This window comes from Pygoscelis adeliae, unplaced genomic scaffold (assembly GCF_000699105.1).
Source record: "Pygoscelis adeliae isolate BGI_AS28 unplaced genomic scaffold, ASM69910v1 Scaffold145, whole genome shotgun sequence".
Classification (NCBI taxonomy): Eukaryota; Metazoa; Chordata; class Aves; order Sphenisciformes; family Spheniscidae; genus Pygoscelis; species Pygoscelis adeliae.
In genome coordinates, this window is record NW_008824866.1 from 2641352 (window position 1) to 2665768 (window position 24417).

Below are 24417 nucleotides of genomic sequence, written 5' to 3' on the forward strand. Positions count from 1 at the left end.
CCTTCATCTACAGAAAGAAAATAATTTTTGAAAAATTATTATTTCTGTGAAGTGCAAGTTTGTGGAGTTCATCAGTCCACGCTGAGAAAGCTGATAAGAAAAAGGGAAGTCAGAGCAAGAGGTAGTTATGGCGTTCTATGGCATCTTAAAAGCTAGTTATGTCATTCTATTTAAGCAAAATACTACAAACCTTTTCACTTATAAAATGGCTTAATACTGACGGAACACAACAGGAAAAGCCCACGTGCCACACGCAACTTTATTCACTCCTGAAATCTCAATCGGATTGTTTGAAAAAGGCTGCTTTGAACAAGAAGCAGATGTAACTTCCTTGTCACTGCAGTTTTTAGCAAGTGTTAACTCTGGCCCCAGCTCAACAAAATAATAAAAACATAAGCTTAAAGCCTTACTTAGGAGGAGGTTCAGAGCTTAACATTATCTTTGTTCATTGGTTAACAGTTTCCCAGAAAATGGGTCTTTTAAGCTTATAATACCTTTTTCATAGCCAAAGTAGTCTAGACCACTTATCCACTTCTTTGTTTTATCAAAAAGCACCACTTTCGAAAGAGAAAAGAACACTTAAAATAAACAATTACAGAAAATAGAGTCTTTTCCCTCTTTCTACTTTTTCAGAAAAATGTCTAATGCAAGTTTTATTGCAAACAGCGTATTTTCATTACAAATTGTATATGTCCTACTGCCATGAAATCCTGATTTGTATCTAACCTTCTGGGAACCATGGCAGTCTAAACCATCAAACAGTATGTTTATATCAATGCTTATGGTTATGAACTTTAAAACAATGGCAGTCAAAAGACCAAGCCTTTGTTGAATACTGCACAATTTGGAGACATCACATCATGCTTATACACTTAATTCTAACTCAGACATTGCATACCTGACAATATTTATGGCTGAGTAGACTCGGGGTTTAGAATAGGGTTTTGGAATGACTGATGTTGCAAAGTATGGAATCACAGGCTGAGGCTGAAGAAAGTTCTAGTTATAGTTTTAAGGCAGATACTGGCTATCTGGCAACATTTATTACTAAAGATAGTGCTTCGCTGTGACAGGGGCGGAGAGCCCAAGCCTTTAATGAATTAGGTGTAGCTCAGACATCTAGACCGACCAAAACATCAGACTACAACCATGGCTAGTTTGAAAGCATGCGCTGCATTCCTGATTATATAGCAAGGTTTGAAATTCAGATTAGGCTTCAGCTTTTGCAGCCCCGGTGTCATAGAGCAGGAGAAGTTCTGCACAGCTCAGTGATGTAATCTGCAGATTGCTATTCTCTAAGAATAATGACATATTTAGGATGTGTAATGGTCATCTGATAATATCTGTGGATTGGATTAAGGTTCTGATAAAGTTTAGAGTTTCTGAACAGTGAGGCTGGAGAGCCACGTACTTGAGGGACACAAAATGAAGGCTTGCATCATCTTGGATCACTAGTTAATGTTTAGTTTTCGTGCAGGTGATGGCCATATTTATGGTTAGGGGTAGAATCAGGGTCTGAACTAAGGTTTTCAAAAATAATTTTTGATGGATTCTGTACAGCTCAGGGACTGAGGAAGCAGACTGCTACCAGGCCTAAGTTATAGAATCATAGAATAGTTTGGGTTGGAAGGGACCTCTAGAGGTCATCTAGTCCAACCCCCCTGCCATGGGCAGGGACATCGTCAACTAAATCAAGTTTGCAGCTCATATTTCATTGCAGTGTGAATGCTGGTCCCCAGACCACATCCGTTAAGAGGAGGAGACCAGGACTCAGGGTTTCAGAACCTTGGAAGTGGAGGACCTAACACTGGATGAGGAGTCCAGTGATGCAGGTATCGGTCACCTGGCAGTAATTATGAATAGGTTAAGGTTTTTAGAGCCTTGGTGTTTCACAGCATCCATCTTCCAGGGATTCAGTTTTAGGAACCTAGGTTGAAGGCTATAGTCAAGAACTTCCACTAAATCTATTTTTAACGCATGTACTGGTCACTTGGAAATACTTATGGCTAGGTTTAGCATGGGCTTTGGATTCAGGATGATGCATTAGAGAACCCAAGTCTGACTGATTTTGCGTAGCTCCAGGGACCAGAATCAGAACTGGTGTCATTCCTGTTTCTGCTGGAATACTCATTTTTTCTGTAGGTATTGGCAACGTTTAAAAAGCTTCAAAATAAAATATTCAAGAACCCAAATTACTTAGCGGAGTCTGCAAAGATGAGTGGTGTATTAACATCAAGTATTCCACTAAAACATTCTCACTGTGGTCAATATCCTCTTTAAAGAAATTGTCTATCTGTACTTTTAGTTGTTTCATAAGAAATTTGGTTCTATATTAAAAAAAAATAGCATGGAGCTTTTTAAATATTGTGGGTCTTCTGTGCATTTACAAAGTGGATATTGGATCTAGACAGCAAGTCAAAGGAGCACTTCGTAAACATGTGCACATCTCTACACAGTATCCTTTCAGTTACCTAAAAGAAAAAACATTGCAATCGAGTGACAAATTATAAATAGGATTTCTGTAACCTGAAGAACATCTCTTAAATACCTCCCTCACAAGCGGTCATTTAATGACCTCTCCTGCTGTAAAGTCCAGTTTAGATTGTAAATCCTGGGAAAGAAATCTACACAGAAACCTGCATACTTATAATAGTACAAATACCAAATCACAAATCTTTTTACCATTGTAAAAAATACTTTTCTCTATTGGTTCCATGAACTCCATGCCAAGAATCCGTTCAAGCAGCAACTTATCTTTAACAATATAATCCATTTCTTTATGAACCTATAAGAAAAAGAAAAACAATACTTCTTGTTTTACGATTTCAAAGAAAAAGTACTTGTTACAAAGTGAAGTACAGCTACTTAGACCTTTATGAATGAAAAAAAGCACTGGTCTATTCCAAGACAAAAATAAGTACATAACAAAAAAGGGTTTGTCATTTTTAAGAACAGGCTGCACTGTTGGACAGTACTCCAATCTTTTTTTTTGAATGAAGCACTGTTCCAGTTGCCGTAAAGTCTTTAACAAGTCTTCAAGCGCATATGCTTAAAGAGAAATTACAGTCTTCCAGATTTACAATTTTTAGTCTCTACTTACTATATTTTCCTTAATACAGTAATGTCAATATACATACGTGGTCAATAAAAGAACTGAGAAATTTGTTCATGGTGTTGTATGCCCTTATGCTTTGTTCGAAAGTATTTGCAGATGAGTCCAAAAGCCTAGCAGGACCACGTTTCTGAAATATAACATGACCATGACTTCAGCAGAAAAACTACATATTTTAAATAACATTTACAGAATACAGATATCTCACTTACTCTTGTTAGGGTTTCATGAATCCTGTCATAGTGTAGTCGCATTTTTCTTGAAATGGAAATCTGAAATGTCTGGCCGTCTGTGTTCGGTAACAAACCTCTCTGACTACATAGATTTTCCTATACAGTTAAAGCAATTGTAAATTAACATTATTAATGTCATTCATAGACCCAAAAAAGTCAAAAGCTTTTCATTTCCTCTCTTTCATGTACACATAGTACTTAATATCTCTAAATATTTGAAACCACTGCACTCTTGGTTCTATTACAGCAAGATTTTCTTAGGACATGAAATCCTGACCCCTGCTGTCACAAAGACATATTCCTCTTTTCCCCTGTGTTCAGTTCATTACCTTCTAACACATCTTTTGACATTCATTCTGAAGCCCTTTCTTTTATGTTTATCATTTATTCTATACTTGTCCTGCTTTTTTTGTGCTTTGGATTCCTGACATTTTCCATACGTTTTTCAGGTCACATTTAATAAATCTCAAAACCCCCAAGAAAATAGAAAATTCGACATCTCCATAGGGAAAAAACGGCTTTTTCCAAAATTACATTAAAATAAGCAATTAGGAAAAAATTATAGGAACACACAAGCCAAAAATATTATTAAAAAGATTCCTCTACATTTCAATGTTTGAGATTTAATTTTCACATGGTTATGTTTTTTTCTGCCCACTTATCATTGAAATAGCAATATCCTTTGCCTAAGGTACTTTCTTCCTACTTGCCCCTACAAAGGTGCAAGATGTCATGAAATTCAGTGCAAAGTGCTCCAATCTTGTATTAGACATTTTACATTTGCCTGATCTTGCAGCAAAGATACAACATACAACAAACTAGAAAAAATACTTATTTGAATTCATTTCTGTAAATTAACTTACATCACCAGAGGAGAAGAGATGGAATAAAAGAATTTATTGGAAGAGTAGATGTCTCCTTATTAGGAGTTTTTCAGGTTTGTCTCTTTATGAAAGCTTCTTGGTATGCATCTTTTTGAATGTGGCCATGAGCTTACCAACAGCTGGTATCTTTTAAGTATCATAACTTGGTGCAATGTAATGCACAAGTGCAGATCCATAATGCAAAGGTGTGGGGTTTTTTTTACAAAATAAATAATTAGAGCAGGTGTAAACTTAACTACTTTTACTTACTGCTTCTCTCTTTAGGTTCATATTCATTTCTTCCATATTGGTATCTGCATGTCCATGCACGGAGCGACCATGGATATAATAACCAAAGCAGCTGTGTGACAAGAGAAACACTGAAATCTAAAAGACATGGGGGACGAGAAGAGTACTTTAATTAAACATTATCATTTTATTTTTGAACTTTTGAATTCACAGTGGAGATCAGCAAGACCAGCCCCTCTACAAATACAAAGTAAGCAGGTACCAAAATAAATATGGCAGAAAAATATTTAATAACTCTTTTACCGATTAGTTTTATCTATGTTTAACTAGATACACACACCAGCTTCAAGTTTAGCCTATCAACAGCAAGGATCACTACTTAATTCCACAGAGCCAAAAAATTAAAGCAAAGTTATTAGCTTTTATTTTGATTCAAAAGTTATTTCTGTAATACATAATATGTTTGCATGATTCCAGTTGAGCTCCTAGGAGACTATATTTAATAGAATCTCATTCAGTATGATACAACGCTTATATATCACACAAAAAACGAAATTATCTCTCTCTACAACCCATGCACTACATGGGTTTTTCACGGAAGAGGAATAACCAAGGCTGGAAAGACTGATAAAAGGGGTTAATCTCTATATTTTTTAAAAGTTCTGGCCAAATGAGCTAATCCAACCTGTCTGACTGCACTTTTCTTTGGTTAAAAAGGAATTCCTGCAGTACAAAGCTTCAAGACCCATATTTAAATGAGAGAAAGGGAAGTAGTTCAGATGTGAGTAAGTGAAAATGCATGAAAAAGGTGATAACTGTCCAGGAGGGACAACCATGAAGTTCAGCGGTTGAGGGACAACCACAAGATAGGAGCAGAAACTGAACATAAACATGTTAAATAAAATCAAGACAGCTGTGTCTGTAAGACAAAAGTACTAAAATGCAAACCAGTAGAAAGAACAGCAGCAAATGGTTCCACACCTAATTTCTGTTATAATTTGTTACTTTTTAATTCTGTATGAGCATATGTAACCAATTCAACTTCAAACAACAACCTAAAAATCACACGTCTAGAAGAACATATTGATACCTATGATTCCAGAATCTTTTTTCAATTAAAGTTTAACTGAAATCTTCTTGTAGATTGCACCAATAAAGTGAGCTGAAAGAAACATTGACTTCGGCTATTAGCTAGTAATCTCTGATTAAACTAAATGAATAAATATTATTTAATATTCTTAAAACTATCTGTTGTGGTTTGACTCCAGTCGGCAACTAAGCACCACCCAGCTGCTCGCTCACTCCCTCCACCCCAGTGGGATGGGGGAGAGAATTGGAAGAGTAAAAGTGAGAAAACTCGTGGGTTGAGAAAAGAACAGATTAATACTTGAAATAATAATAATAGTAATAATAGTACTATTAATAATAAATATTAATAATTTGCAATGGAAAGTAAAACAACGAGAGAGAGAGAGGGGGAAAAAAAAATAAAAAAAACAGGCAAAAAAAAAAAAACCCCAAAACAAGTGATGCAACTGCTCACCACCCGCCAACCGACGCCCAGCCAGTCCCCCCTGAGCAGCGATCACTGCCTCCTGGCCAACTCCCCCCAGTTTATATACTGAGCATGATGTCATATGGTATGGAATATCCCTTTGGCCAGTTTGGGTCAGCTGTCCTGGCTGTGCCCCCTCCCAGCTTCTTGTGTACCTCCTCACTGGCAGAGTATGGGAGGCTGAAAAGTCCTTGACTTAGTATAAACACTGCTTAGCAACAACTAAAACATTGGTGTGTTATCACATTATTCTCATGCTAAATCCGAAACACAGCACTATGCCAGCTAATAGGACAAAAATTAACTCTATCCCAGCTGAAACCAGGACACTATCATATATGTTATTCTATTAAAAATGCCACTGTACAAATGAGACAAAGAAATACTTACATTGCTCATGCAACACAAATCAACAAATTGGCTTATCTTATCTTCAACAAATCTTTCATAAAACACAGAAAAAAATATAATCTGAAATAAACCAACCAAATTTTTTTTTATTAGTTCATCAGCTTTGACTTTATTAAGCAATTAACTTCACAGTTTAACACCCACAAATTACAGACTTCTGTAGCGGCCACCATTGCGTTGGACTCTATGAAATGGGATTGACATCCTTCCTCTAAGAAGTAAAGTGTAGCAATAACCTGCTTTTCATTTTGAACTTGGAGATGCTTCAAAGTTGTTAAAACAAAGTAGTTGCATAAATTCACATCTTTGAGAGGATTAAAATTCTGACTACAAAGTAAGATGTCTCATAGCTCAGAAGATTAATTTTGAGTCCTAAAGGTGTACCATGCTAAAGCAGCTAAAAGTCTAGATCAAGCAAAACAGTTAAGAATATACCCAATGCTATGATATGTAGTATGGATGGCCTAGTGATACATCCTAGCTTCCAAGAACCAGCCTGAAAATGATAATTCAGTATGTCATGTGTTTCACATACCTGTAAGAAGGCAATGGCTAGCCAGAGTGCAGCTGACACACCAAATCTTAAAATGCGGCTCCAAGGAGCTATGTAACTCTCACTGCTTCTTGTAAGACTGGAAGAAGAATCCATTAAAGCCAGGTTTGAAAATCCCACCACCTGAAGAGATAAGAAGGTCAGTATAACAACATGAGGCAATGAATAGTATTAATTATGACCCTGTTGTTTCCATCATAACAGGAAGTAAGAAGAAAAAATTAGGAAAAATGGACCTGGGAATAGTAGCACGTTCACTAGGATAGAGCCCAATTGCGTGATCCAGTGTTATTACTGAGAAACATAATTAAAACCATAAACGCTACGTATATGTGTTGATACATAAATTCAAAAATATACGCACCTAAATCTCACAAGTCAACATTGATTTTTACTGAAAAACTCCAAAGGATTCTACTGTTAGACTGCATAGGGATATTCTTTCTGCCAAATTTCAGCTTTTTGGTCCTATATATTCCAGTGTTAAAACAAATTTTTTATCTGTTTTGCAACTGTAATAAATGGATTTTTTTGTTTTTATTGAATAGAAATATATTTCCCTTCACTGTCTTTATGGCTGAATCTATTTTAAACAATCAATCTAGAAAAAGTTCCCAAATAAAAAAGATGAGAGAAACACTATGTTTTGGAACACTTAAGAGGTGAAAATTTTATTAAAATCATTCAGAACTGAAGCTGTACCAGAAACATATTTGGGGTGGGTTGACCCCCACCACAGTGGGATGGGGAACAGGAAAAGCAAAAGCAAGAAGACTTGTGGGTCAAGATAAAGACAGTTAATAAGCAAAGAAAAGGGAAAAAGAAGGTGAAAAAAACCCCTATGACAAGTGATGCAAAGGCAATCACTACCTCTCTCCCACAAGCAGACCGATGCCCAGCCAGTCCCCAGAAAATCCCTCCCCTCCATTTTTATTGCTGAGCATGATGGTATACGGTATGGAATATCCCTTTGGTCAGCTGGGGTCAGCTGTCCTGTTCTCCTCCCAGCTTCTTGCGCAGCCCCAGCCTACTCGCTGGGGGCCTTGACGCTGTGCAAGCGCTGTTCAGCAATAGCCAAAACACTGGTGAGTTATCAGCGCTGTTTTAGCCACAAATCCAAAACACCGCACTCCATGGGCTGCTATGAAGAAAATTAACTCCATCCCAGCCAGACCCAGTACAATACTGAAAAGCTCACTTTTGATGCCAGAGTGCTGTCTGCACTAGCCATGTACTCAACACTGCCACGGCGACCAGGGCCAACCAAGCGGCTGCTTTGGTGCCAGACACGAGGCCTGAGGGGAGGGAGACGCTTTCCAGCTTCCTCCAACTATTATTTTTCCTGGCTTGTTTTCTACTACTGTGCAGCCTGTCACCATGATCAATGAGAACTGAACGGTCACTTTATCAAAACTGGTAACCCAAGAAGACAGGTTTTGAGCAATACAGAAGTTCCCCCTTGTAGTGAGCAGCTGATTGCCATATTTACCCCTAGTGCATTATACTTCTAGGAAAACTGCATTCCAAAGTCCAGCATGAAAATTAAAGTTATAAAGATTATCTGAGGTTTTCACAAACACCAATTTTAGCCTATTTAGATACCTTTCATGACTTCCTTCACCATCAGTGGTGAAAAAGGGAATGTCCAGAGTGAAATTCATAGCAGGAATTATACAGCAAGATGTTAATCACTCTCTACTAAGCGTAGCCTCTCCATTATAGTAATACCAGGAGCCTACGAAGAGTAACCTGAGGAGACTAGTTAGTTTTGGGAATACATGCTCTCTTTTCTCCCATTCCTTCCTTGTAACATGGCACAGAAGTTGTTCCTAGCCAGTATTTACGAACAGCAAATATACTGATGTAGTGAATAAGGAAAGTTTGGGTTTTTTTACTGTATATAATTTAAAAGAAAAATAGGAAATTTAAGAACAGAAATATAAAAATGAATAAAAGTATTGAAAATATGTAGAAGAACCTCACATAAACAACTGTATGCTACACGCTTTAAGAATACTTCCCAAAATAAAAGTACTTACCAAAATACAGAAGAAAGAAACCAAAATGTTTTTGAAAAGCTAAAGTAAAATTTGTCACATATCTTTAAGCTGTAACTGAAGGCACACTGCCTTGTGTTATGCCATCAGGAACAGAACTGGCACATTTCATTTCCTGCTTTATAAAAGGTCACTATAGCAAATTAGCAGGAAAGAAGCTCAGTTCAGATAAATATGAAACCAGAAATAAAGCTGTAGGCTGTGGCAGGAGGCACCCAGTAGGCAAATAAAGAATGAGTGTGTACACAGATTTATCACTCTCTTAAGCCATTTAGAGTAACTCATTACCTTAAAAAAACCAAACAAAACTAACAAAGGTCTCTAAGGTAAATAAAGGTTGGTGGTTACTTTTTCTAAGTCTTCCTTAATGAAATATTGCAATGACCTATACATACATACATATAAATTAAAAAATGTGTTAAAATAATTATTTTACTAAGTAACATGTTTTCAAGTGAACTTGAAGGTCATCCACTATTACCACAGAGAATGCAAGAATTAAAAACCAGACTCTTATGTTAGACTCTGCTTGTGAATCATAAAAAATTAATAACAATAACTATAGTAATAATACCTCCAGAAAAAAAAGAACTGCAAGCACTTGAAAGAGGGGATTTATCTTCCTCACTGTCTGAATTTCATTCCATTCATTTGCTATAAAATATGTCCTCCATATGCTCACAGGTGCAGCAGCACTTTTAATAACACCTTCACCTAAAAAGAATACATAAAATAACGCTCTGAAATATAATACTTGAGAGTAATACTCGAATTTAACCAAAGCTGTTCATACAAACAAGCATAGTTTGAGTTACCTTCAACTGCTTTAAGAACTTTGCCCTTAGGTCTTTCCCAGTCAATAAAGAAAATATCTATAGCGAGTTGTGAAACCAGCAATTGTAAGAACTGCAGAGCCTAAGGAGAAAAAGAAGAAATATAACAATTAAGGACAGCAACAGCAAATAGACAAAGATGAAGAAACAGTCATTGCACACGTCATTCATTAAACGTAACAGGTAATATACTTGACTATACTTGAGATGAGATTGCAACTTTGTTACCAACTTTTGATACAGCTTTTTTTTTTTTTAGTTTAAAAGGTTGGAGTAATGCTAAGTCATGTGGCAATGTCCAAAATAATGAAGAAAATACAGCAAAGTAACAAATTAAAAAAAAATTGACTAAGTATTTTCCTATAACATTATTAACCTGTATTATGAATTCCAATTCAATATAATACCCGTAATTAACAAAATACTTGTGTGTCCCATGAAGACAGAATACCGATCTCTGAATTCTACAAATATGCTTGAACACTATTATTTTAATCTGTCTTCTTTTTAATCAGGAACTGACAGCACTTATATTCTGCTTTAAAAGAAAGCACTTGCTTTCTTGATATGGTGTTATTTTGTTTGGGTTTCTTTACATCTTTATCCTTGAAAGAATAATTTTCCATAGATCATCTTCCTTAAACATTTGTTTCCCTTTAAAGACCCCACAAAATAAATGTCTATGGAAAAATGACTTAATTCTTAGAATAAAATAATTGTTTACATCTATACACTAATAAAATGAACTGTACAAGATGTTTAAAAACAAGCCTACTGAAAATCTACAGGAGGAAAATAATATTTACCTTTAAACTAAATGCACATGCTACGTATGTAACAAAATCTTCTTCTTGAGATGGAAGCGGTAAAAGGACAGAGACAAACTGCTGAGCCTGTAATTGAGAAGTTACATTGGAACAGTGTAGATGGCATATGTAACAACATACTAAGTGCTGAAATACTAAGTGTGAAAAACGTTTTGCAGAAAAAGATCAATATTTAATGTGCAATCATTTTGAATTTGTAAAATATTTTAAGAGACTGTTAAGCAGACTGCAAGTACAATGATTCCTAAGGAAAAGAAACAGGTGAACACAATAATTTAAGCAGACAAAACAAAATATGATACAGAACTTGCCTCAACAGTCTGACCAGAAAGGCAAAAAAAAAAAAAAAAGAAAAGAAAAAAGAAAGAAAAAAGAAAGAAAGAAAATGAATTTTTGTGTAAAAATATATGCAACATTAATAGCTTTTCATAACACCCAAATCTGGAAAAATACTTACTTTGAAGAACACAAGCCAATAAATCCCTGTGCCCACTGTGATGACAAAGAAAACATTGGCAAGGTCTCCAGCATAAAACAGTAAGAACTTCAAAACCGTCTGCAATTATAAAAACACACTGTAGAGATCTGTAAAACTAATTAAGTAATGCATATGTACGTTTATATAAAATGTTATGCAACTCACACAACAGGAAACTCCAGTACTGAAAAGTAGCCTTGAACAATATTTTTCTACTATGGTCATATATTTATGGTATATTCAGTATCTGAAACTCCTACATGCTAGTCTTTGTTCAAAGAACTGATCTGAAAACTAAGGCCACTCAATTGATCAGAATACCTCTGTAAATACCTTTATTTTTAACAAAAATATTTCCTAAATGACAACATCAGAATCCAAAAAAATGCAAAAAACCTACTTCCCCGAGTGAGCCTAAGTCCAGGTCACGGTTCTATCCAGCTAGGTTAGAAATTATTTCAGTTACCTTAAGAAACATAATAGTTATATCACAGGGAATGATAGCAAAGGTCTCCTTAAAGAGAGGAAGACGTGTCCCTTTTTAAGTTACCAGCTGTTTATACCTGCAAGTCAATTATAGAGCTTCCTGTACGCCTCTTCCAGCCTGCAGTCTTGAGAAGGGACCATAACACTGCAAGCCCACCCAACACACCCAACGTGATCTGAAGAGAATGAAAAATTATTTGCAGATATTTTTTAAAACCACAAAATAGAAGTAAATCATTGTATCGACAAATTAAAGAGCAATACAACTTACATCAGTCTGAATCTGAGCCTCTGACTGATTCATCTCATAATTGACTGAGAAGGAAACCTGAATATTAAGATACAGGAAGTAAATATGCATAGAAATTCTGAAATACTACAACCATTATAGACAGTGGTAGTTTTCACACTTTTAGTTGGTGGGAATTCCCATCTAGGGCTACTATACAAGTACGACATATACCTTCTTTTCCTGTATACATCTGACCTGGTGCGCTACAGTGCTAGGCTAGCATGTGCTCTGCTACACTTAGTGCAGATTTTACCAACAGCAATGCTGGGAATGGATGCCTGCTAGCTGCAAGTTACTAGCTGTACCTAATTATAATCCTTTCAAATCCACATAATTTTTTTCCTTCTGGAAGGTGACACCAAAGGCTTGATACTTTCCATTTATCAGTGTTGATTAAAAGTAACTTTAATGTAATTACACCAATATGCAAAATCATAAAGTGAGCTCTTACATAGCTCAGTCACCAATTTTTTTTTTCCAGCTTGAACGACATAAAAATTGTCATGCAGCATCAAAATTGCTCCCTCTAGTTTAAATATCTATCTGACCTAAGACCTCTTTTGACTTTGGTCTGAAAGATTTGTACAAGGAAGAGAAAACGTTTGTCTTGGGTTTATAACATTCTGGCCTGAATCTTTGTCACTGTGAGACTAAAGTTAACACAAGTATGATAATGAATAGTATTTTTAATTCAGTTTAAAAAAAAGGACAAAACCCCCCAATCCCAATCCCTCCTCCCCCCTGCCTTGGCTTCCCAAAACGTTTGTTCCTGTCAGAGCTCATTCTATCACCTCACTTGGATTTAAGTCTAAATATGCTCAGTTACTAGAAGCTCAGTGTTTATAGAACTCGGAAAGAAATTCGATGTATTTTTTTACTTGCATAAAATTTGTTAAATGCAACAAGACATACAAAATTGACAACACCTAAGTAGATCAGATGTAGATGTAAGGGTGAAATAGTATAACATAAATTAGAGAAACTGAAAACCATTGATCCTGCCATCGCCATTTGAATGAATTATTTTCTAAAACCAGTGCTGCTTCTGTGGTTAAATAAAGACATCATTTAGGCAGGGAAGAAGTGTCTGACTAATTTTTCTATCTTTCTAATTCCCTGTCTCTTCTTTCGTTTCATGCAGCTAATATGGAACACAAGGAATGGTTCTAGCACCAGAAATTTCTAGCTAGTTGTCTATCTATACTGGAAGCCTGAACTGTTGAAGGTTGATAAGCAGAAAATATTAATATTATAATTTTTTTAATAGCAGAATGATTATTCTACTATATTAAGCTCAACATTTTCACTTTTTTAAGCAGTGTGATCTAACAAGCAAGCAAGGCACAGGAATGGAACATCTGAGCTGCTGCCCATCGTGGCAGGCAAAAGGGCAAGTAGGAAATGCCCCTTCTGCATCTGCTACAGCAGAACGTGGTGGCTTTCAGTGGAGGAAGATCCCCCAAACCGGTCTTCAACCCCTCTGGGTACAGATTTTTGGATTATTTTACTTTAATTCTTAGAGATGCGCTGTAAAACAATACACAGCAGACAAAACACTAAAGGGTGTTTTAGATACATTACCAATATTTTAACTTAAACTACAGGTGACCTGAAATGTCTGTGTCATAACAACCTCCTCTTAAGGCATTGCTTTAAATAAAATTATTCAATTTCTTGCATAAATTGCTGCTTTCAGTGCATTGCATAAAGAGTACTTTTCCTGTTATTTTCTGTGCGTATAGTTTTATCTGAACTGTAGCCTAATTTAGCATTACACAACCAATTGTAAAATTCTAATATTTTAAGTTAAAAAAGACTCAAGATAAATTAAAAAGAAAATACTTTTACCTGCTTTGTTTTAAAAGCTTTACGTTTTAGTGAAAACTTGCAACTTCAAAACTGAGTAGAGCTAGAAACTGTTTATTAGATTTTTACAACCCCCCCTAAAATGTTCACTCAACTGGCATTCCAACAGAACTAGAAGTATGATTAACAAATCAGTTCAATTAACATAGCACAAAGATCTCACCGTCACACTCTGGGTTTCAGGGTTTTGGACAAGCACATCTGTGTAAGCAATAGTAAGTAGAGGAGGGTAGATAGTTCCTCTCTGAGTATGGGATACCAGACGAATACTGCAGAAATACAAACAGAGTATTATTTTTAATACAGAAAATGGATGAGTTGCTTGGAAAGTATTGATTGAAACTTGTACTAATAAGAAAACACTAAATGAACAGAACAACCTGATCAATAAAATGTGAGTTTCAAACCCAATGACATGGCAATTCACATTTTAAAAGCAAGCAGTGTACAAAGGCAGGTACACAAATACATAAAAAGAAAAAAGCTGGGAAGGACTGCTTATTTGTAAGAAAATACCTGAATCAATCTTTACCTACTGCTCACATTATGATAGCTGCAACCGAAGTCAATTCCAAAAGGTAACTTTTCTCAAAACATTACAGAATGACCTTTTCTATATCTATTTTGAATGTCTGCCATTATCCTTTTTTCCAAGGGGGGGTGAAAGGGGGTTCTCCTAACATACGTAGGCTAATCCTTATTTTTTGAAATAATGTAATATGTAATTCTCAGCAAATGGAGTTAGTACATTAAATTAATCTTCAGGATGATTACTTGTATGGCTCAGGACTCAGTGCTACTCAGTAATCTTTTTAACTAATAAGTTGTGAAGAAGAGCTGAAGGAAAAGGGAGATCCCAAATTTTGGACAGTCATCTCAGAGGAAGACATTACATAAAGAAGGAGAAAAAAAGGTTCTTCCAAAACATATTCCAGTTGAGATGAACTATCAGTAATGACCCTAACAGGCAGTCTCACAATTTCAGTTAAATGACTACAAGCCTATTCTGGATTGTACAACAGAATAGGCAACAGTTTGTAAAAACACGGCAAAAAAGAATATGGAGTATGAAATTGCATCCTTGTGTAGTCAGTAACATAGACATTGAAAAAGAATTAACAGAGGAGGTTTTACGTCTTTCCAAATGACACCTGCTTCTAAGAGGTGACTGAATGCCTGCTAACTTGCATTATGCATACATCGTCTGATCCATCTTACCTGGAAAGTAATCACAGTAATTTTAGCCCCCACAAGTCAATGTTACGTTTTCTCACTCACTCATCAGAACAACCTATGGAAACTCTTGCTATTTCCAAGTATGCAATGGAAAAACCAGCACAGGACATATTAGAAACAACATAATAAAACAACTTTCTTTTAAGACAATAAAATGCAGACTGCACAAAATTGGCTTTATTTTCTATGGACTATATATTATACGCAATTAATCACCTTATTGTTATTTTGCTAGCAATTCGAATTACTCTTGGCAGCTTTCCCAAGTCATTCTCTTTTCCACTTAGCGTATCCACCAAAAAAAATCGACGAGTCAAAAGCCAGTTGTTCATATTACTGCCTTTGAAAAAACATGACAGTCACATAATATTTAAAAAACTAATTCAACACACAAAAAGAATGATATCTACTAGAAATGATATAACTGTACGATACATATAACTGTGTTCAGGACACAAAATTATTTATTTTCAACTTAAACAAATACATAATGAAATTAGATTACTTTATTTGTGCATATTATTGATTGGGCTGGTGTATGCAACCAAAGCTGCATTTAACACTATCAGAACTTGCCCACAAAATATTAAATTCTTAAAACAGAAACAACTTATGGTGAGTTGTGGTATCTTTAAAAACAACTCAGTAACAGTAATTAATACAAATTCTTTCTATTTGAAATTATTCAGTTTAAATTCACAGAAATGTTACTATGACAGTCTTACCTTGATTAACAAACATTTCACTGTATTGAAGATTCAAGTTTAAAACTGGCACGGCCCAAAGATATTGTTGTCCATTGTCACCATTATATTCAAGGAATAGGTCATAAAAGATTGGATTAGCAAAATCCAATAAAATCTTGGAAACTGAAATTTTGCACTACAAGAAAAAAACATTAAAATAAAAAGATCACTTTAGCCATTTAATGATTTTATCAAGTTGTGGATTCCTCCCCTACAAAATTATTGTGGAATCTGTCCCATTTCTTTGCAAAAGACAAGGCATTCCAGCTATTTGCAAGCAATTACAAAGCATTAATGTTTTTATACAAACCTCTTGGAAATGACTGCAATTGACTAGAATGACTAATGTGGAGAATGAAGCTTTGCTAACATTTTTCAACAGATTAGGAAAAAATACCCTAGCAAATTTCACAGACATAAAATTTAAAACACCATAAACACTGAAGTCAAGAAACATAAATGCTGAAGTCATGGAGTACTGTGTCTGGTTCTGGGCTCACCAGTGCAAGAGAGAAATGGAGCGACCTGATATAGTCCAGCACAGGCCACTAAGATGATAAAGGGACTAGAACATCTCTCCTATGAGGAAAGGCTGAGAAAGCTAGGACTGTTTTCCCTGGAGATGAGAAGGCTCAGGGCAGATCTTATCAATGTGTACAAATATCTGAAGGGAGGGTGTACAAGACAGTGCCAGGCTCTTTTCAGTGGTGCCCAGTGACAGGACCAGAGGCAATGGTCACAAACTGAAATAGGAGGTTCCCTCTGAGCATCAGGAAACACTTCTTCACTGTGAGGGTGACCAAGCACTGGCACAGGTTGCCCAAAGAGGTTGTGGAGTCTCACTCCTTGGAGATATTCAAAAGATGTCTGGACACAGTCCTGGGCAACCTGCTCTAGGTGGCCCTGCTTGAGTAGGGGGTTGGACAAGATGACCTACCTCCAGACCTACCCTGCCTACCTCAACCATTCTGTGATTGTGTGAAGAAATTAAATGTGAAAGTAGGTAGTTTTCTTGCATATGTGAACAACAATGCAGTCTTTAAATACTCATATAAACATGTCCACCATGTTTTCTCCAAAGCTGTAGGAAAAAAAAAAGTGATGCACACAATCCATGAAAATAATTACATTAAAAATACTCAGTAAGTTAATATTTACTGGTATTTGTATTTAAACCCAGTAATATTAACTGTTGTTAATACTTAACAACAGGTTCTACAAACTTAATGTATCAAATGCATAAGATTTTAAAAAGTACAAAAAAAAAGAATAATCGTACTCAACCAGTTCAATGATCCTAAACAGGAAATAAGTTTCCATTCTACTGAAATATGGATTAAACAACATTAAACAATATGGAAGAGTAAAAATATTTAACAAGGATCTGTCAAAATTATTTGGTAAACACTTTAGTTTTTAAGGACTAAAGCTTTGACAGCTATTACAGTACAAGACTTTCACACCACCCAAATAGCAGCCAGAGTTTATGTATTTTTACAGCACAACACATAATGTGGGGAATGGTTTTGAATGTAGATGAGTTAATAAATAATATTAATGGATATATAGGTATTAGATGCTGCGCACACATATGGAATTTTATAAAAATAAAGATGTTATTTCTCCACCCCTCCAAAGAGACTACCACCTTCCCATTTAACACGTGACAAAAATTAATGAAGCTTTATTGCTGGCAGAACCATGTCTGTGGCTGACTAAATTTAGCATCTAACTATACACAAGCTCAAGTGCTCTATCCCTTCTCCCTTTCCTGGTGTTCAGTAAGGTGTGAAAACTCCAATAGTTTCTCCCATAGTTAAGACAGCTAAAGAATCTCTTTCCCCTGATGAGTCATCTGTTCGATTAAAACTTGCCTTCAGTCTCTTTATTGAATCCACTGAAATGAGGGAACACATTAAAGAGTTAATGGGGACAACATATAGGCATGGCATGATTGCCTATGCTTTCTTTCCATATGAAACCTGGCCAAAGATGGAGGCAGGAACATTAGAAGTTACAACACAAAGTACATGACTGTCAGAATTCAGGTATTGTGTTCTTCCACTGATAAGTCAGCAGCCTCACTAATACAAATGCCAGTTCAATTTATTTTGATTATCCTATGTAGTGAACAAGTTTTGTGATGTATAGTTAAATAATTTTAAAAAAATACATTTATTTCGCTCAGTAATAAAAAAATTAATACAAGCAACAGTTTCACAAGAAAGAAGTCCATGTTGCAGCTTATGGCTAAACTCTAGAGGTCCTTCAATATGCACTGAATTACCGATGACGTACAAAGCAACTTAATTCAAAATTTAGAATAGCATTTTATCTCTTACTTACACTTTGTTGGTAAGTTGTTCCAAATGCATAAGCTGCATTCAATTTAGTTTGGGTATCAGGACAAAGCTGAACAAAACATAATAATAATTAGGTTAATTCAAAGGAATCATTTTCTCACATGAAATATTCACAAGTACCCCAAGCAGTTTATGTATTCACAGTTCTCACAAAAGATATTTTGTACTATTTTTTAAGAAGAGAGGGATTGATTTTGAAGAGTAAACACGATTATTTATTGTACTAATATTGGTGTTCTTAAAACTCTGTTTTAGCTTATTCTTACTTGCATAGTATTTTTCAGTTCCATCACTGAAGTTGAAATCTGTGGACAGCAGCATCCAACCAGGCAAGAATAATCTTTCTGGGGACTGAATGTTCAACGCACTGTGCTGCCTCAAGCTTTATTAGTGGCTTCTGCTAAATCCAATAATCCCATAAGAAAAGAACTCCACATTCATATTGCCCCCTTTCTCTTAAGCTAGCATTCTCAAAGGATCAAAGTTATCATGGCAAGTAATAGATTTTTTTTTTCCTTTTTCAATGTAACTTTTACATGTTCTGCAAAGACCAAGTCATTCTAAGCAGAAACCAGAAAAATGGACCAAATTCTAACTAAATGAGCATGGCACTTAGGGGAGGGCATAGCCATTTTCCAAAATGAAAATCAAGTCTAAATTTACCTAAAACACAATTCTATTAGCGTGCAACTGAAATTCTGGGAATTACTAAAATTATGCATTGAGGTTGCTTTAGTACTGCGATGTCTTATCATCACACACAATCTATTACATTAAAAGAGGCTTTGAATGAAAAGCTATTCCTTTCCCATGGATTTTTGATAGCTACTAAAAGCTCTGCATTTAGGAAATTAATGTGTCCCAATAAACCTTAAAATCTATGTCAGAATATCTCATTTTCTATACACAGTAATTGGCTTAGTAACCTGTTTGCTCAGACACTAGTTTTCCTTAAAACTTGAGAGGCAGATGCAAGACAGTTCATCCTGAGACAATAACAAAAGAAACAGCAGTCACTATCTAAATCCTTAATGTCAGCTGCTCTTCTGTAGATACTGGAGCATTTGAAGTGATGTGCTCCAAGAGTGACATGAAGAGCCTAGAAAAGGGGACAGACAATTCCCAATTGTTCTTGCTATTGTTGCCAGCCTAGGGAATTGCTGAGAGTGCCTAGATCACCACTGGACTGCTAAACAAATTCTACTCTGTAACATGTTTCGTAGCTGCCAATTTCTGCTGTTAGGCTAATTACTATCGCACTTTCCGCTTGCTTCTTCCTTGCGTTTTTCACACCCTATACAGCATGGTACTGCTGAAGTAGAATGTGCGTGTGCCACTGAAATCTGAGGGTAGAGTGTCCAAGAGTACTGTGAATCCTCTAGCCAGTGTTCCCCAATTCTAGCAAGTTTTTATAACTTCGTTATGAAAAAGCTAGGCAGATGCTGGCCGAAGTGTACATTTTATATTAAAACCAAAAGAAATTAACGTACAAAAAATCCCCAAAGAACTGAAAGAAAATGGGGTGGGAGATCAGTTTTCCTGCCTCTCTTGATAGTGACATAATCACTGATTTGCTTGGCATCCCTATAATGTGTGAAAACAGGTGACAATATCCAATAGGGACATACTCCCAGAATTTTCTATAAATGTATGTGGACTGAGAGCTAAAGAATATACTTTTCTCACCAAGAAAAAGAGGGCTAATAATAAATTACATACATGGGTAACTGTATGCTGAATGGAAGAAAGAGATAGCTGGTTCTAAATGACTACTGCTGTTTTTCAGAGCTCTCCAACATTCCAAGTTTATATTGGTCCAATGGATGAGGGCAACGTTGCTGAACTTATATTTTTGATTTTGTAGAGATCATCGTGAGCAAGAATCAAGGGCTATTTTCCCTAATCTAGCTCTATGGTTATCTTACAAATGGTCACTACCATAGTAACCAAACTCTTGGCTTTTATCTTAATTTGGCTAAAGGCAATCAGAACGTTATGGTATCAACAAAAGATAATTAAAATCAAACATACCTGTAAGATGCCTCCTTCCAAATTTTGCCACTTAAGAAAGTTTCCTGCTGCATCAAATGAGGCTGCAATAAACTGCAGCTTTACATCCTGATGATGAAAAAAGATAAAGAAACAATTAAACTGCCATAAAGTGGACATACACATTTTAGGGACTGCTGTCTCACCGTTTGATGCTTCCCTAAAACCTTCAGCATAATGCTTCATTGTTTCCCTTTGATTTTATGTTTTTAATCTTGGTTTTGGCAGTTTACTTTTTTCAAAAAACATACTTTACAATTCTACAGCTTCATTGGTGATGTGGAAGAAGTTCCAAAGGAACTTCTATACAGGTAGACATGCTCTAAATTAATCAGAAATTTATGCAGATTTCTACTGTTTAACAGGCTGAGATCTTGAGGGGTTCCAGGACCTTCAGTGTTAGGAAGAATAACGAGTATTTTAGTTGTTAAAACAGAAGCTGCATTGCAACATTGTTTAATTTAAAACACAACCTTTTAGAATATGGCTGAAAAAAAATATTACTTTATTTCTGAGTCAGTAAGAAAACTTAAGATAAATTTGGCAGTATAATCGACAAACAGGCTATCACTAGCACTACTTACTTTCTGTGATTAGCTTAACCTGAATAAACCATTCCAGTTATTCTAATTTTACAACGAATCTGTAAAATAAAATGCTTTACTGTTTGATTCCTTCTTAGAACTGTGGCAGTTAACAAGCTTCTTAAGGAGTCCATCCCTCTCAGGGATGGATACCTGGCTTTGTTAACATTGAAATGATTGTTTTTCCTCACCTCTTTTTTTTTTCCTAATTCACTGTAGGAACAGGAAAAGGCTGGAGTAATAGACTGAATCCATCACTGATACCACTCAACTTGTAGAGATTTGTAACAGAGATATTAAGGTTGGTATAAATGAAGTATGGATAGAAATGTGTGTGTAAGCACCAGAAGCAATAGAAGGAAAGGGTTAAACACTGCATAGCAATAATGAAGAATATTATTCCCAGCAATAAAGCTGAGAAATGGGTTCTGATAAAACCATGGCACAGACAACTTGGCAGCAAAAGATCATGTGCCTTGGCACCAGGAGAATGGCAGCAAAGTTACAGTACCTCACATATACTCCTCTTTTTCCAATTAGCACACCAGGAAAACTGACAAAAGGATGTATATATTTCAAACAAGGGAAAAAGACAAAGACCAACTTTGCTTCAGATTTATGGAGACTGAAAGAAACAAGACTCTGAAGCAAAGGACAATGCCAAAACAACTATTAACTCCTAAAAGGTATAAAAGATTTGTCTAATTACTAGTTCATCACTGCCAATCCAGAAGAACCCTGGGGACATAATGAGAACTTAATAGCTGGCATCCCTTGTTCCTTGTGTCACACACAATTGATCCTGGTCAGACCACTCAGGCAAGCACATCTTGGCCTTATGAGAATGGTGGTATGAGAGCGTGAGCAAAATAAACGTGTGAGCAAGTGAGTGTAAGTCAGTAAAATCACCTTACCTAGAGATTTTTTACATAAATATCACCTTCCTCTTCCGTAAGATCTCACAATGAGTTTTGTCACACTAACTGCCTAAAAATTATGTTTAGTGGAGCCACATCTGCAATGAATCTAAACCTCTTCATGTGATTATGTCCTCTTCAAAATGTCTGTTTCCCCATGTCTACTACCCAACACCTACCTTATCTGTTCCTTTAAATCCCTTAAAACTGAAGATTTTAGGGAAATGATTTGCCTCAAGCACTTGGGATGCTAATCCTGGTTGATCACCATAATATAGCCATGGAAGATTATGCCTCCTGAAAACAATTACAATGTTTTTTCTAAAGAAACATAACGTTTTGAATCAAAGAACATTTAGAATAACAATTTCCATAAAACACTATTAAAGACCGAAGTTATGGAAAAGGCAACTTACCAGAAGGCTATTGAATGAACAATGCCTAGCCTTGCTGTATTGACATAAATATACTGAAATAAACCACAGGCATCAGTACTTGAAGAACTCAGTGAGTTCATATTCATTACACACATATTTCCAAGAGCTTGGCATGCTGTTAGATTGGAGTACAACTGCAGTGGAGAAACACAAGAACACAGAAAAGTATTTATTTACCCTTCCTTTCGGTGAGGCAGTCATAAAATTAATGTTATCTTTAATAAGCCACTCCTAAATCCTCATTTTTACTTGAAAGTGATTTCGTTTTGTCAACACCTAGTATTTTCTTCCAGCTATGCAGGTTCCATATTTTTATAGGTCTGGAGATGGCAGCATGAAATCAATGCTCTCATTTTTTCATTTATTTTAGTTCCATCAGCTAGATGGTATGATGTGACAGAAATGTCAAAATCTGCATTTAGAAAACGAAGTAAGAATGAAAATGCTTAACATCACTTAGGCTGTATGACAAAGATGACTCCATCAAAGATCTAAGACTGACAACTATAGCTGCATGTGTGGTAAATGTCTTCTTTTCACTTTTTCTATTCTGCTGTTCCTAAGCTAAGTTGTATTCATACCATTGTTCAATTTTGGTAGACAAACCACTGCCATGTGATAGGCAGAAGTGATGCCTGGCATCTGTGTGCAGTGATCACTGCGCTAGTATTAACTTGCCAACACCTATTGCCTTTGTGTCGGATCGGCAGTTGCACTCAGGCAGCACCTCTGAAGAGCTGAGCAGGCTGAAGTAGACAAACAGGATAACTTATGTAAGTGATGAGGATAGCCTCAGTTTGTAAGAAAGAATGGGTTAAGTAGGAGAATACATCTCAGAGCTGTGTGTATGAGATGGTGATGGGAGCAGCCACAAAGGTGATCTGGGAAAATACTGAACAGAAGTCTGCTGAAATACTAACAGAGAGAATGCCTGCCAGCCTGGGAACTGCTAGCCTGGGAACTAGGCCTGTGAATCAGAAACATCCTCGAGAAGTGCAGGTGGGTACCTAAACACCAGAGACAACCTGAGACACCATTGATAAGCACAAAACCAAGGAACTGTAACAGCAACTTATCATCTGGAAAGGTGAAAATTGACTGGAAAATACTTTTTCATGTTTCTCTTTTCACATGGAAAAGAGGGAAAGCATTCTAAGAAAGTAGAAATTGGCAACTGCTATGGCTATTCTAGCTGAAAGAGCAGAAAAGCAGTCTGGAAAAATAAAAACTGGTCTGAGAGAATATAACACATCATCATCTATCAGCTGTTCCAGGTGGTGCTGTCCTATGCCCCTTATGCCTCTGCGATATAAAAATGACTTATTTTTTACCCAAAATGGAGAGTGAATTTGTCCCTGTCTGTCTGTCTGTCTGTCTCCCTCTCTCTCACACACGCACACACACACAGAAAACTCCCTCTGCACAAACTTTTCTACGAGCTCTCCTAGGCAAGTTATCGGACCGTTGCTGGGGACACCTGGCTGACTCCAGACTCTGTGACACAGATCATCTTTGAAGTGAGACTTTGTCGTTGACGTTGAGGCCCCACTTCTGGGAGCGGTTTGGTGAGCACTGTACTGGTACTATTTTGAATAATATATATACATAGGCACACATATAGGTAATTGATCATAAGTGTATTTGCTGCTTTACTAGTGATAATTTTGTAATAGTGAAATATGTGCTTGCTGCTACTATTGATTGCTGCTACCATTGTAATACATATATACTTGCTTTATTAATCATAACTATACTCACTTTACTAGTAGTAATTTGTAGTAATCTGTAATAAAGAAACATAGGACATAAAGACTCTGTGTGCTTGTGTATTATGGAATTCTGCAGACCCACTGTTGTGATCTTTATACGCCTGTAGGCCAGGTAACCCTTTGGGTCGTGACAGATCGGGAGAAAAGGTAGGGCCTAAGAAGTTAAAATCTGATTTTGAGGAGAGAAATACGGAAGGGAAATGAGGATGTGTGATAACAGAGTTGGTAAAAAGGAGGCAGAGGCATATCCCCTTCACAAGTATGCATGATTCTGTTGCCGCAGCCACTCTTCCACCCATGGTTACTGCCACCCAGACCAATATAACGGTAAATAACACCTGCATACATAAATCAAAGCAAAGCTAAAAAGGATGGTTCTATGGTTATCCTTCTCCATCACAAAACAGAATGATTAACTGGAAGCCAAATAGGAGGTAAAGAGCAGCTGCAAATCAATACTGAATATGTAAGAAGGTAATTTTCTGAGTGATCCGTTACTGG

At 36.2% G+C, this 24417-nt stretch overlaps 1 protein-coding gene across 1 annotated transcript in view; it reads right to left on the reverse strand.

Moving 5' to 3' along the window:
• The window catches only part of TMEM67 (transmembrane protein 67), a 30583-nt gene that overhangs the window by 679 nt on the left and 5487 nt on the right, over nucleotides 1–24417 (reverse strand). Inside the window, 20 exon segments of the mRNA XM_009324425.1 lie at nucleotides 1–7; nucleotides 2683–2785; nucleotides 3138–3242; nucleotides 3325–3441; nucleotides 4479–4595; nucleotides 6403–6483; nucleotides 6959–7099; nucleotides 9608–9747; nucleotides 9849–9948; nucleotides 10673–10759; nucleotides 11151–11249; nucleotides 11735–11833; nucleotides 11929–11985; nucleotides 13979–14084; nucleotides 15268–15391; nucleotides 15777–15933; nucleotides 18144–18209; nucleotides 20192–20278; nucleotides 21890–22007; nucleotides 22127–22281. The exon segment at nucleotides 1–7 is cut by the window's left edge and continues 7 nt beyond it. Coding sequence (XP_009322700.1) covers nucleotides 1–7; nucleotides 2683–2785; nucleotides 3138–3242; nucleotides 3325–3441; nucleotides 4479–4595; nucleotides 6403–6483; nucleotides 6959–7099; nucleotides 9608–9747; nucleotides 9849–9948; nucleotides 10673–10759; nucleotides 11151–11249; nucleotides 11735–11833; nucleotides 11929–11985; nucleotides 13979–14084; nucleotides 15268–15391; nucleotides 15777–15933; nucleotides 18144–18209; nucleotides 20192–20278; nucleotides 21890–22007; nucleotides 22127–22281 — 2066 coding nt within the window.